The sequence below is a fragment of the Danaus plexippus genome (assembly GCF_018135715.1).
Source record: "Danaus plexippus chromosome 3 unlocalized genomic scaffold, MEX_DaPlex mxdp_25, whole genome shotgun sequence".
Taxonomy (NCBI): Eukaryota; Metazoa; Arthropoda; class Insecta; order Lepidoptera; family Nymphalidae; genus Danaus; species Danaus plexippus.
Window position 1 is genome coordinate 2,237,312 of NW_026869844.1, and position 13,104 is coordinate 2,250,415.

Genomic DNA, 13,104 nt, shown 5'->3' on the forward strand with positions numbered 1-13,104 from the left:
AAATTGGATGGAGATAATAATTATAACAGGATGTTCAATCTAAAAGTAACTACTATTTGCGCTATCTGTGGGACATACGTTAAGTTAAATTATCGCTATTTTGTATTATTGTGTAATGCGTATACTTAAAACCCCTATAAATTTTTACATAAACGATATAGAGATAAAGTCAATAAGCGAAATTATGTCTAACACTAAGTATCCAAATATGTATATTACCTGCCTATATTAATTGGCACTGACTTCTGGCAATCATGATATGTCAATAGTGAGGTGTCAGGTACGTCAAGTTGGTCTTAATCAATAAAACTACTAAGAACTAAATAGTGTTACGAATATTTTCGAAGAACTTCTTTATTTTGTTCAGATTTTTCATAAAGAAAGTTATTCAGAAGAAGTAAACGCTTTCTAAAATGGCTGGCATACCGTTGATGTATGCTCAAGAAGATTGTGAGCTAGGAGGAAAGGACAATATTGAGGTAAATGATAATTTCTTCAATCATAAATAGATCAACATTCGTAAAGACCTTGAAGACTGACAGTATTATTTTGCTTATTTATATCTGTTATAACACAATAAAAGTTTATTTGAGACCAAATATAAATATAATCGTGGAAAATATGTTAATCCCCGCTTGTAATTGTTTTGCGCAATTCGTCATTAGCTTGTTTTGAATGCAACAAATGTCTTTTATCATTTACCATGTAAAATACATTTAATAAAACCCAACGCTCACTTTGTTAATGACAATATTATATTTGTTGAAAATGTGAGCTAAACTACACATTTATCATTTTTGTAACTTTCATTTGTTCCTTAAAGATTAGATAATAGATTTTTCAATAAACCTTACATTACAATACTGTATTATAATAAGATCTTATTTTATAATACAAAACAGAAAAATTTAAAAAATGAATAAAAAGCGCATTCAAACAATAAAAATAATTTAACTCAAAAATTAGTGATCCGAAGTGTTTAAAATATTTTGTTCTAAGTCTAAGAACATTAAATATAAAACCTCCTTTTATATTTATTTTTTTATTTATAAAACAGTCATCCTTTAATATAGCTAAGCTGTATAGTTACATAACTATTAAAATTGTTATGTATTACCATTCTTCTATTAACTTAGCTACACTAGATGCAATATATATACTGTTATTTGCAATTCATATTCCTTGGTCGACATATTTGAATGGCTTTCAAATATATAGGAAAAATAATAAAAAAAATATCTGAAATGTATAGAAATTGTTTTCTAATATGTAATTAAAAATTTTCAGGATGACTTTGCTTATCGCAACAATGTTTTAAATGCGGACAAGGAAATCAGGCTTGGCTTTATTCGCAAGGTGTATGGACTGCTGACTGTACAACTCTTAGCTACAGTCGCCATAGCCGGAGTATTCCTCCTCGTTAAACCTGTGCAGCTGTTTATTCATCAAAAGTAAAGGCTTTATAAAAAAATATCAAGAGCTATATAAAATAGTTTTTACACTAATAAAGTATACTTATTTTGTTATTGTTCCAGTGACTGGATGGTACTTGTTTCATTTATCATGAGCATGGGGATTTTGTTAGCCCTCATCGTCAAGAGGAGAGACTATCCTGCAAATTTGTATTTACTGGCTGCATTTGTAAGTATAGAGATTAAACGAGAATATTTCCGAAGGCACTTGTGCAATCAAGAACCATGGTTGCCTTTATCAATTCATACTACTATATAAAAAACTATCAATGTATTTCAGACTGTCATACAAGCGTATACTATTGGTGTAGTTGTATCCTATTGCGACACTCTAGTGGTGCTCCAGGCTCTAGCGATAACATTTACTGTGGTATTTTCTCTGACCCTCTTCACTCTCAACACAAAACGTGATTTCTCCTTTGTTGGCTATGGGTAAGTCAGGTTACCGAGTTTAATTTTTATTTAAATAACACATGTATATAATTTGGTGTTTAAGTATGTGTAAACATTTACATAATGATATAATTCTTCAGATAAAAAAACTGGTTTAGATTTTTTTAAATGACTTTATATTTTATTATGTTGTTAATGTTTTAATTTGTTTCAGCCTCGTTGCTGCACTCTGTGTGCTCATTATTGGAGGTATCATCCAAATCTTCCTGCAAAGCTCCTTGTTTGAGATTGCGTTGTCGTCTGTAGGAGCTATCTGCTTCAGTCTGTTTCTGATCTTCGACACGCAACAGATGATGACCGTACTGTCCCCGGAAGAATACATCCTCGCCACCATAAATCTTTACATGGACATCTTGAACCTGTTCCTATACATCTTGAGAATCCTGTCAGAGTTGAACAGGAATTAATTATCTGTAGAACTTTCACAGACTATAAATTTTATTTATATTCGAATCACATTCCTTTATAGTTTAGCTGAAATTTTAAAAGTGTTTTAATTAATCATTGTAAATTATATGTATTCCATTACCATTTTATTTAATATTTTTCCAGTATTATATGTTCTGTATTTCTGTCCTGTCAGTGGAAGGCTGTGAAAGCGAGAATAGACCTTGAAAATATAATTATCGTATATGAAATATGTCAAAATATATTTTCATGAATGTACATAATTATTGTGTTTAATAAATTTTATTTACTCGTTTCAATTTCTATTTTTCATCAGATTATTCCTTGTTCTTTCGTCAGGATTAGAATTAAAACAAAATTAATTAATTGCAAAACAAAGTTTACTACATACGAGGGACGACGATACATTATGTTACATTATATTTACATATGGTGATTGTGACTATAATACAAATGAAATTATGTTAAACGACATAGAAAATCATCATTATCAAATTACAGTAAAATTACTTTATTACAAAAAAAAAATATATAGTTTTCATAACGGCAATTAAAAATGTAACTTAACAAGGTGTTAATTACAAAGGAATTTATATAATTTTTTAGCAATGAAAAAAATATTGACCATATAAAATATTACAGCGTTCGGGAATCACAGTTCATTGGGTGTAAGAAGTCTTGAAACAATTTTAATGAAGCGTATTCTACTGTTATAAGCAACCAGTCATATTGCCAGAGTCAAAACTGAATTAACCGTGACCTGTGCCTAGTATGAGTTAGTATTGTCAACCTTAATACCAATAGTTTTAAGTTTTCAACAATAAAGTATAAACTTTTATATATAAGTTTAGTGTTTAAATACTTAGAAACTGTAGGTCTGATAATACAAACTTGTAATAGGCATGAAGATCAGTCATATGATTGGTATCTTATATTTCAGATTCACAAAATCAAAAAATACAACTTTTAATATAATTTATAATCAGAATCTATTGCTTGTAACCTTCTTTTCGTTTATTTCTTGTTAATATCCTACCAGGTACATCAACCTCCATGGATTCAACCTTATTACTAACATCGTCACTTGTCAAACTATGCTGAACTTCTTCATGAATCCTCTTGTAGTAAACGTCACTAAATGTTTCATTACACTCTGTGCAGTGCAATTCCTTTTTCCTTATCTTTTTTGGCTGTTTAACTTGGGTTTGAGGCCTTAAATTAAAATTAAGTCCAATAAGAACTCGTAAAGACTGAGCAGAATGAATAAATGTTGATGTTGAGATTATCTCACTTAAATTTTTGTGTCATTTACCTGATTACTTGGCTTTTTAATAACAAAAATTACAACGGACCCTTCAGTTAATCAATATGACCTTAAGAAAATCACAATTTAGACACGAAAATGTGAATTGTTAACGACGAACAAAATTTTTGATATTATTTCAATGGATTAAAGAAATTAAGACTTTAGTTAGACGCATTTATAAAGTATTTTTTTATCTACGGTCGATCCGCGAGCGTCAACCAGCTTTCTGCTATTTCATCTATCAAATAACTATTGAACAATCTGCTTATACTAAATACCTTTCCAATGTAACATTTCACCTTAAAACGTCATCCAGAGTCTTATGTCTCATCCGACTCGCGACGGCCTTACACGTCCGTCTGTGTACAGTCAATTGTGCGAACGTGTCGAAGCTCTGATTGCAGCCATAACACACGCTCTTATTGTGACAAGTTTCGTGCACCATTAGATCCGTGGATGTTGAAAAACCTGAAAAATATATACATATATATATTTATCATGCAAAATTATTATATAAGTGCAATATATGTGGAAATAGCTAGTCAATTATCCCGTTATAACCAGCCACAGCTCTCCCTTATTGTTACATATCATACCCGAAGCGTAAATAACTATATAACCATGCACTACAACACTTACGTCTTCTACATATAGCACAGATATAATTACATTTTTTCTTCTGTGGCGACACACTGTTCGACTTCCGTTTCACAGATTTATAGGAATGTTGTGCAATCACATGGGCCTTCAAAGAAAAAAATACATGTGTAAGTGTATTTTATAGACTTATAAGTAAGTAAGTTGTTATTTATATTTAATCTATAATATTTAAGTGTAATTTAATTCAAGGCTTCAAATTTTTTCGGCCATCTATGGCATGTTGCATTACATTGGCCATGGAGTAGGGGCGAGTAAAATGTGTCTCCAAATCAATCGGCCGATTATTAAAAATATTCATATGTATATATAATCTGCGTGATTAATTAAATACTTATTACAAATTGACTTATTTAAATTTTCCATTGAGAGTCCGATTTTTAAATTATTACTCAGATCAAAAGTAAAACAGCTGATGAATTTTTCAATTACACATCAATAATGCAAGATTCAATTTTAATTCCATTAATGAAATATATCTTATTATTTTATTCTACAAACCTTCAATCCAGTAACACTGTTGAATGCTTTAGAACACAGGAGACATTCCAGCGGTAGATCCGAGGCTAGATTGTCATTTTCATCATCATCTGTTAGCGGCTCCTCCTTCACAATATCCCTTAACTCCTGAAATACAGCATTTGATTATATTAATTGACAATATTATTCACAAGCCAATGTTTTATGGAGGTGATGATGTGAAAGAATAAATTAAGAAGGAAATTTTTTGCGATATAATAAAAAATAAAAATTGATTCAATAAATTAATAGCTACAGTGGTGTCCGATATATATATATATATATATATATATATATTTATATATATTTTTTTATACATATATATATATGTATAAAAAAATGTATGAATCATGAAACAATAAACAAATGCAATTAATTTTTTAATTCTATCTAAACAGGTTAACCTTAATGAAAAAAATATTTTTACATTTAATGATCTCGACGTTCTCAATATATCCATATTTAAAATTTTTCTCATCATTTTCACAATATTAGATAACCGAATCGCACATTAACCTTCAAATTTTACAAGAAAATTTACCGCTAATGGTTTGTAGTTGAATAGAATAACTGATAGCCTTTAAACTAAAAATATGAAAAATTTTCAGCAATATCAACGGAATATCACATTTTTATCTGCCAATGTCATATACATAATATGTTAAATTATACTAGAGCCGAGTCAAAATTTAAATGGAGCCATAATATGCCATGTAAAGCTATGCAACATATTGTGGAGTACAATCGACTCACATTATCTTCCATTGTACTATTTCCATTAGTTACGTGTTCTGATGACGAGTCACAATTAAGTTGCCCTTCTATTATGGTACCTGAAACACAATTTGGGTTAACAATAACTGAACTCTAATAACTATAATATAACATTGAAATTATTTATATATAATAACAATAAGTTTATCTTATAAATGTTTTTAATATCAAAAACGTCAATTAAATTCATTATATTATCTTAAATGAATTATGTTTGGATGCTTTATGTTCCATTTGCATAAGTTAGTAGTAACATTTTACTATATACAAAGCAATTGCTCACCGTTAACTTTTATTTGAATATTCTGTATCTGTATTTCCTCCGGTTCAATCTTAATATCTAAATTTGCTAAATTATCCTTCCCTTCATCATATGTCTCCATAGCATTACTGTACTCTTCATCGGAAATAGCTTCCTGTTTGATTTCTACGTCCACAGGGTTTTGGTACATTGAGCTGTGTACAGTCTTGTCTACTTGTATTGGTTTAGGCCACACTTTATTGTTTACATCTATTTGAGACTCACAAGGATAGCGTTCGAGTAATATTTGATAACTTTTCCTAACACAGGCTGTAAAATGGCATGCCCCAAGCAGAACCTGGTAGCATGTCTCGCATATGAATTTCGAATGCTTATCAGTTTCTGAAATCTGTAAAATATATTTAAATTTTTAGAACTATCAAAGCAATTTAACACCATATACTATATTAGATAAATAAACATATCTAACTTGAATATTAGTAAGCTTCACTAAGTCTTCGGCTATAGTATTTTCCATCCCATCCCACGGCGGCGTCCATGGTTCAAATATATTCAGTAAATTGGAATCGGAATATAAGACTTGCAGGCACGCGCGGCATTCAGCGACGGGGTAAATATCTTCCTTTGTCGTATCATTACATTCTTGATCAGTCATCGTAACAAACTATAATTCAAACAACTTTGAATTTTAAAAAATACATTATTAATTCATTCTTTAATTAATATTAGATATATTAAAAACAAAGCAATGACAAGCAGTACATACTAACTTTGATATATTGACAAAATTTGACAGCCGCATAGACAAATAGGCCAAATAAATATATAATCAATTATACGATATTTGGGAATAACATGTTATTATTTAAAATTTTCCAATCCTTCTTAAAGTAATTAGTCCATTAAATAAACTCCTAACTTAACAACTTCAAGATTGTGATGGTCATAGAGTGACTGACATAATGCAACAATCTCATGCAATACGTACCAAAAAAACTTATTCCACGTTTCTAATAATCTCTATACACTTTAAATGAAGAATTTTTTTATCCTTTACAGAGAATGTATTAACAAATGTGAAATTAAATAACAATAGATCAAGACTTGTTTTAAGAATAGTGTTTCTTTATGTAGTCTATACTTGATAAATTTATTTTAAGAAAATAAATATCCACTTTTACCTTGTCTGTGGCTATAAGGAAATAAGACCTAGAGCAGACAAGCAGTTGTGACCCTTCTTTAAAAAGATAATGATTATTTATTCACTCTAATTTAATGTGCCTCCTAATATTACCACTTTTATTCTTTTTACATTTAGGTTTGACAAATAACGTATTTTTTTATGGATATAAACGAAATGTCTAATAAGATTTCAAGCTTTTCTAACCGATTGTGTATTTTATGTAATTTATAATACTACGTATATAAAATATAATTATTTCAAATGTAATGGTTGACATTAAATCATTTTTTATTTATCATAGAAATATATATATATTAAATCTGTTCAGATTGACTTATATTTATTATATATTTTTTACTTAAGCTATAATATAAAATATTTTCATTATTCTTAGGATATTTATTTTCATGGAAAGATTAGTTAGTTAAGTGTACGATCTCAAACAATTTTTATTATAATATCATTTAATTATTTTTTTTTTAATATCCTTAGGTGATCTATGATTTGAATAAAATACATCATATGTCAAAAAAATGTGATATCAATGTCAACATACAAACCTAACCTAAGAATAATAGGACAAAAGTCGTAACCTTTTCTAATTAATATTAAGATATTGTTATTGAAATATGGAAGAGGAGGGTACTCCCACTGTAAGTTTAGTATCATGTATGCATTTTGTGAGACGTGGAATAGCGAAACCAGTGCCAGAAAAGGTAATAGTGTCATAATAAAAATAAATAACAATTTTACTTACTAAAATTTTAGATTTTTATAAATTTATATCATAATAGCTTTTAAATTATTCAACACCTAAAGTGTTAATGAACATATCCATTTTTAGATTGAATTGACGGAAAATGAATTAGAAAAAATTATAAAGCAGACTGCTGAAGATCTTCGGTAAGTGGAGAGCCTGACTAAAAAAAAATTGTACAAAAATTCCAATTCCATTTTTTTCAAAGCTAATATATGTAATGAATAGTTTAACAGAAGCAGGAGACGATCAAAGTGGAGAAGAAGATGAAGCTGCACAGAGTATCAGGGAGCCTCCAGCAAACCCCAATGATGAGTTTGACTTTGAACATTATGACCAAGAAGATTCGAGTTAGTGCAACCATATAAATATATATGAACAGACTTTAAACACAACATAATAATTGTTACAACCTCCTTTGACATACATTAATAATTCACAAAAAATCCATAGAAATTATTCTGTGAATACATTTTTATTACAAAAAATTTTTTTACAAATATTCTAGACACAAAATTTTTCTAAAATTTCAGGTAACCCTGTAGGTATAGGGACTATAGCAACTCTACCTAACTTAGGCGATCTCAGTGAAAACATACAAATCAGAGTAAGTTTAATACACAAAAAAAACTAAATAGTATATATATACCCATTAGTATTCTATTAAAATAAACATGTTCTTCAGACAGAAGGTCCAGATAGTGATGAAGAAGATGACATCATTAAGCCAGATGACAACTTATTACTTGTAGGACATGTTGAAACAGACGCCAGTGTCTTAGAAGTTTATAGTAAGATATGAAACTTTTATTGAACACTTGTCAGTGGTGAGATCTAAGACTTTCGAGTTTTATTCATTTAAATGAAACTAGTATTTTTCGGATAAACTACGCGTGCTTTATTTTTGGTTAAAACGACATACTGCCGACGTTTCGTTTACTTTGCAGCAACCATGATCACGCAGAGACCAGATGTGAATGTCTGTCAGTTGGTCCAGTTATTTATCATCCACTTATTATTATTTCTTAATTTTCTGGCGTACCGCTCTGGATGTCGGTGAAATAAGCTTACGGTGTCGCGAGGTCCGGCTGTGTGATTACGGACATGGGATTTTATATTTTTAAGGTGGCGGTCCCAGGTGTTGGATAGTTTCCAGTCATTTTCTCTATTGAAATTGGTATGTTTTTAATTTCAATAGCCTCGCGAATTAATCTCGGTATATACTAGTCTTCACGAGCGAGGATTTGTGGTTTATCAATCCGAAAGTAGTGGCCTGGTTTGTCCATTGTGTGTTCACACACTGCTGACTTCGACGCCCACCTATTTTTGATGTCTGAGACGGTTGCTGAAAAGTAACCGAAACGTCGGGAGTATGCAGTTTTAACTTAAAATAAAGCACACTTAGTATGTCCGAATAATATTAGTTTCATTTAAACACTTATCAGTGGTCTTACAATAAGTTTGAATTGTCTAACTGTGACCAAGACAGTACAAACACAAGTTTATGAACGTATTACCTGTGCTAGGGTACTTCTCTGTACCAAATTTTAATTTGTCTGTCCTTCTTCCGAAGATTATCCGAAATGTTTTGTTAAATTTCATATAACTCTTTCAGTTTTCAACAAAGAAGAGGGATCATTCTACGTCCATCATGACATAATACTGCCCTGGTTTCCGCTGTGTATAGAATGGCTCAATCATGACCCCTCAGATCCACAACCAGGTAGAATATAATAAAACTATATACATAACATTGTCAAATGAGCTATATATATTATTTCCTAATAAAAGTTACTTAATAAAAAATCATTTGAATATGAAATGTTTGAAATAATGTTTATATGCTAAGGTTTTGAATAATTACATCTTATATTAATATGATTGTTAACAACTATCTTGATATTTGTCAGACAATTTTTATGAAAAATTTAATAAGGAACCATCGAATTTAGGAAGAATTATGAAAATTGTTTGAATAATAAATATATTATCTGTGGACATACAACAGCCATATTTAACAAATTAATGTTTTTTGATAAATACACGACGTGTTTTTGTTCAGGCAATCTTTGCGCTCTCGGTGGCATGGACCCAGTGATACAAGTGTGGGATTTGGATATTGAAAACTGTTTGGAACCGGCTTTCAAGCTCGGCAGGAAACCAAATAAGAAGAAAAAGACAAAAAGAATTGGTCACAAGGATGCTGTTCTGGATCTGTCTTGGAACACGAACTTTTCGTGAGTAGAAAATATCAAATTACTCAGATATGGTCATAAAAATCTATTAATTGGGGTAATAAACGCCGGGACAACTACTTGCTTATTCTCTTCTAGGTATTTCTGTCAATTTTAGGCAGGCAATGATAAATATCACCTCACTGTTCTATACTCCATGCAAAGTCGCGCAAAAAGTCTTCTTAGTGGCCACGACTTGGTTAAAACCAGTCTAACCAGCCTCTCGGTATTGTATAGGATAGTAATTGTAAGCTTTTATTTCTGTATCTCTTTTTATCCTGGGGGAACCGGATGTGCGGTAGACCTATTGTTGTGGACCTTCCTCGCATCCGGAAGAAGAGATATATTCTCCTTCTTCATCAGCACAGTAAATGGTTGGAAGAGTATGTGGCGTGTTATCTTCCTTTTATTATTTCGGTGCCTTCAAGGGTACTGTGACTACTGAACAGTCTGTTACTGTAATAGTACGTCCATCACCTACTACTAATTTTCCACCTACCAACGTGTGCCATGATAGTCTAAAATAGGTGAACAAATAGTCCTATTGTAGTAGGTAGGTTACGAAGACACTTGTTGAATTATTTCTAGCCTACATTTCAATAGTCCATGTGGTAAATTACACGTTATATGATATTGAATTAATTATTTCCAGTCACGTCTTAGCGAGTGGCTCCGCGGACAACACGGTGCTACTGTGGGATCTCGATCAAGGCTTACCACACACTAAACTAACCTACTTCGAAGACAAAGTGAGTATTAAAAAAAGTAGCATAGTTTTTCTAATCCTACATATACGATGTTGCCAACATAAGCAGCTTGTGTAAATGTGATTTATATTTCCGTTGTCTGTTGTACGTTTGTAACTCGAGTTACGTTGAAATTTTACCGATTTAAATATTCGATTTTTTCGATAAATCGGCAAAAAATAGACGACCCAAAATTAAGGAAAAATATCAACCTTAAGATATATCTTTTATAGATTTTGATTTTTTGGTTTTGTTTACACTTTCTATCACTTCAGATTGGAATCCCGAAGTTTTTACTAAACAGTCTATTAACTTATGTCTCAAAGTCTATATAAATAAAAATCATATTCAGGTCAAAACATTGCCTTTTGATATTTATATCTGTATTTCGTATATTGGGTGATTCGAAAAAATATGTTTAAGATTTATTATTCAAAATTATGAAGAAAAAACAAGGAATTCTAAAATTATTTTGTTAGGTCGATAATTGAATCTGTAACTGTGTTTACATTTTTTATCACTTCAGACTGGAACGCCTAAGGTGGTCTTATCTTGTTCATATTTACTCATGTAACATGTTCAGGTCCAATCACTATCGTTCCACCCCCTGGAAGCCCAGACCCTCCTGTCTGGTTGTTGTGACGGCCGAGCGCGTGTGTCGGACTGTCGGGACGAGGCCGCCTTCCGCACATGGGTGCTCCCCAATGAGATAGAGCGAGTGCACTGGGATAGGAACCAACCGTTCTGTTTCGCGGTTCGTATAGAAGATAGCGATTGAAGCGCTAACTTATTATAATAATTACTGACGGTTAAAGTATTAAAGCGCTTCAGTGCTGCTATTGCTATTGAATGTTTTTTTTAAGTGCTTTAGCAATTGAATATATTGCCGACCTCTTGATCAGTGCACGAGATTAAATATTAAGGTTTGTTTATGGAAATTGAAGGTCTTGTCTGTCATGTTTATATATTTGTTATATTTCTTTACAGATGAGCAACAATATCGGTAAAGTGGCGTACGTGGACGTCAGACAGGAAGAACCGTTGTGGACCATCGACGCTCATCAGAAGGAAGTCACAGGTAAAAAAATATATATTAAAATATTTTATCATCTGTGTCAATATTTGTATACAGACTATATAATAGCAAAACGAAACATACAGATAAAATAATACAATTCATTCTTGTTTTCTCTTCAGGACTCATTTTAAGTGAAAAGGTTCCAGGGCTGATGATAACTGTCGGCTCGGATGAAAAACTCAAATGCTGGGATATTACGGGGTAATTATATGAGACTAGCCGAACAAAATACTCACCGAAGAAATAATATTGTACATTAAGATACGGATTTAAAGATAATATGACCAACAACTGTGCGTGACGTACTTCGACTTTTAATGTTAATTTAATGAAGTTAAAATTTTGGAACACTTAAAATACATGTTTTTATTAATATACGATCATATCTTCAGTAAGTTCTTTTGGTTAGGGAAAAGGCATTCTAAATTTATTTAACTGGGTATATAAATTTGTGTATTCGTTGTTCTATAATACTATTGTATTAAACGTTTCAGCCCTACTCCGCTACAAATAAACGAGCGCACCAACAGGGTCGGCCAGGCCCTATGCGCCGCTCAGTGCCCGGAGGCGCCGTTCGCCGTAGCGGTGGGCGGAGACAACAAAGAGTGCTACATCGAAATGGTAGACCTCAGCAACAACGATGAAGGTACTCGTAGCACTTCGTAGCGTCGTAGCAATCTGCATAGTTTATAACAAAGCCTTTCTCTGTCCCTATATGAATGCTTAAATCTTTAAAACAACGGAACGGACTTAGATGCGGTTTTCTTTAATAGATAGAGTGATTGAAGAAGAAGGTCTGTATGTGTAATGATATCCATAAAAAAATGGTAAGAAATACTGTTATTTTGTAATTTTTAGGTTTCTAATATAATGTCACTAAGTAAGTAATTCCATTTGTTTCTGCTTGCATTGCAAACGCAGGATGAACTCTACGAGATACAATACTTAGTACATTATTTTGATCTACTTTAATACATTAGTTTCCCTGTAGTGTATTTAGTATCAACATAGCAACCGCGCGAAGCCGGGGCGGGTCGCTAGTAATAAATAATCCCAACCACCCTCAACTGATATATTATAAATTTCTTTGCAGTTATGAACCGTTTCGGTCAGCGCGTCACGACCGAATCCAACGCTGAAGCTATGGACGCGTAACACACTGACAGTGTTACTATTATTATAAAAATATATATTTTATATTATCGTCTTTTTTATTTAATTGCTAGTAAAAAAAAATAAAAGTAAAAATTGAACG

The 13,104-nt window shown here is 31.5% G+C and overlaps 3 protein-coding genes across 5 annotated transcripts; 2 read left to right on the top strand and 1 right to left on the bottom strand.

The window, feature by feature from the left end:
- Window positions 1-268: 268 nt before the first annotated feature.
- On the top strand, window positions 269-2,632 carry LOC116768079 (protein lifeguard 4-like). The gene is made up of 5 exons (XM_032658712.2): window positions 269-479; window positions 1,288-1,451; window positions 1,536-1,641; window positions 1,753-1,904; window positions 2,080-2,632. Exons 1-5 carry the CDS (start codon window positions 414-416, stop codon window positions 2,330-2,332), a joined length of 741 nt encoding a protein of 246 aa, XP_032514603.2. The 5' UTR covers window positions 269-413; the 3' UTR covers window positions 2,333-2,632.
- A 63-nt stretch (window positions 2,633-2,695) lies between these two features.
- On the bottom strand, window positions 2,696-6,994 carry LOC116768112 (zinc finger protein 813-like). Of its 3 annotated transcripts, none has more exons than XM_032658772.2 (8): window positions 6,840-6,994; window positions 6,321-6,515; window positions 5,873-6,239; window positions 5,569-5,648; window positions 4,798-4,923; window positions 4,309-4,384; window positions 3,939-4,107; window positions 2,696-3,545 (listed from the first exon to the last, which is right to left on the bottom strand). In XM_032658772.2, exons 2-8 carry the CDS (start codon window positions 6,504-6,506, stop codon window positions 3,323-3,325), a joined length of 1,227 nt encoding a protein of 408 aa, XP_032514663.2. In that variant the 5' UTR covers window positions 6,507-6,515; window positions 6,840-6,994; the 3' UTR covers window positions 2,696-3,322. The 3 variants fall into 3 exon arrangements, with proteins under 3 accessions (XP_032514663.2, XP_032514645.2, XP_032514655.2); XM_032658754.2 differs by having other exon boundaries at window positions 4,279-4,384; XM_032658764.2 differs by lacking the exon at window positions 6,840-6,994 and adding an exon at window positions 6,622-6,759 and having other exon boundaries at window positions 4,279-4,384.
- Window positions 6,995-7,562: 568 nt separating this feature from the next.
- On the top strand, window positions 7,563-13,056 carry LOC116774574 (periodic tryptophan protein 1 homolog). The gene is made up of 13 exons (XM_032667311.2): window positions 7,563-7,750; window positions 7,879-7,937; window positions 8,020-8,141; window positions 8,325-8,398; window positions 8,477-8,582; window positions 9,407-9,514; window positions 9,854-10,028; window positions 10,678-10,774; window positions 11,355-11,525; window positions 11,759-11,849; window positions 11,969-12,050; window positions 12,344-12,495; window positions 12,943-13,056. The coding sequence occupies exons 1-13, from the start codon at window positions 7,664-7,666 to the stop codon at window positions 13,002-13,004; spliced, it is 1,386 nt and encodes a 461-aa protein (XP_032523202.2). The 5' UTR covers window positions 7,563-7,663; the 3' UTR covers window positions 13,005-13,056.
- The last annotated feature ends 48 nt before the right edge of the window (window positions 13,057-13,104 follow it).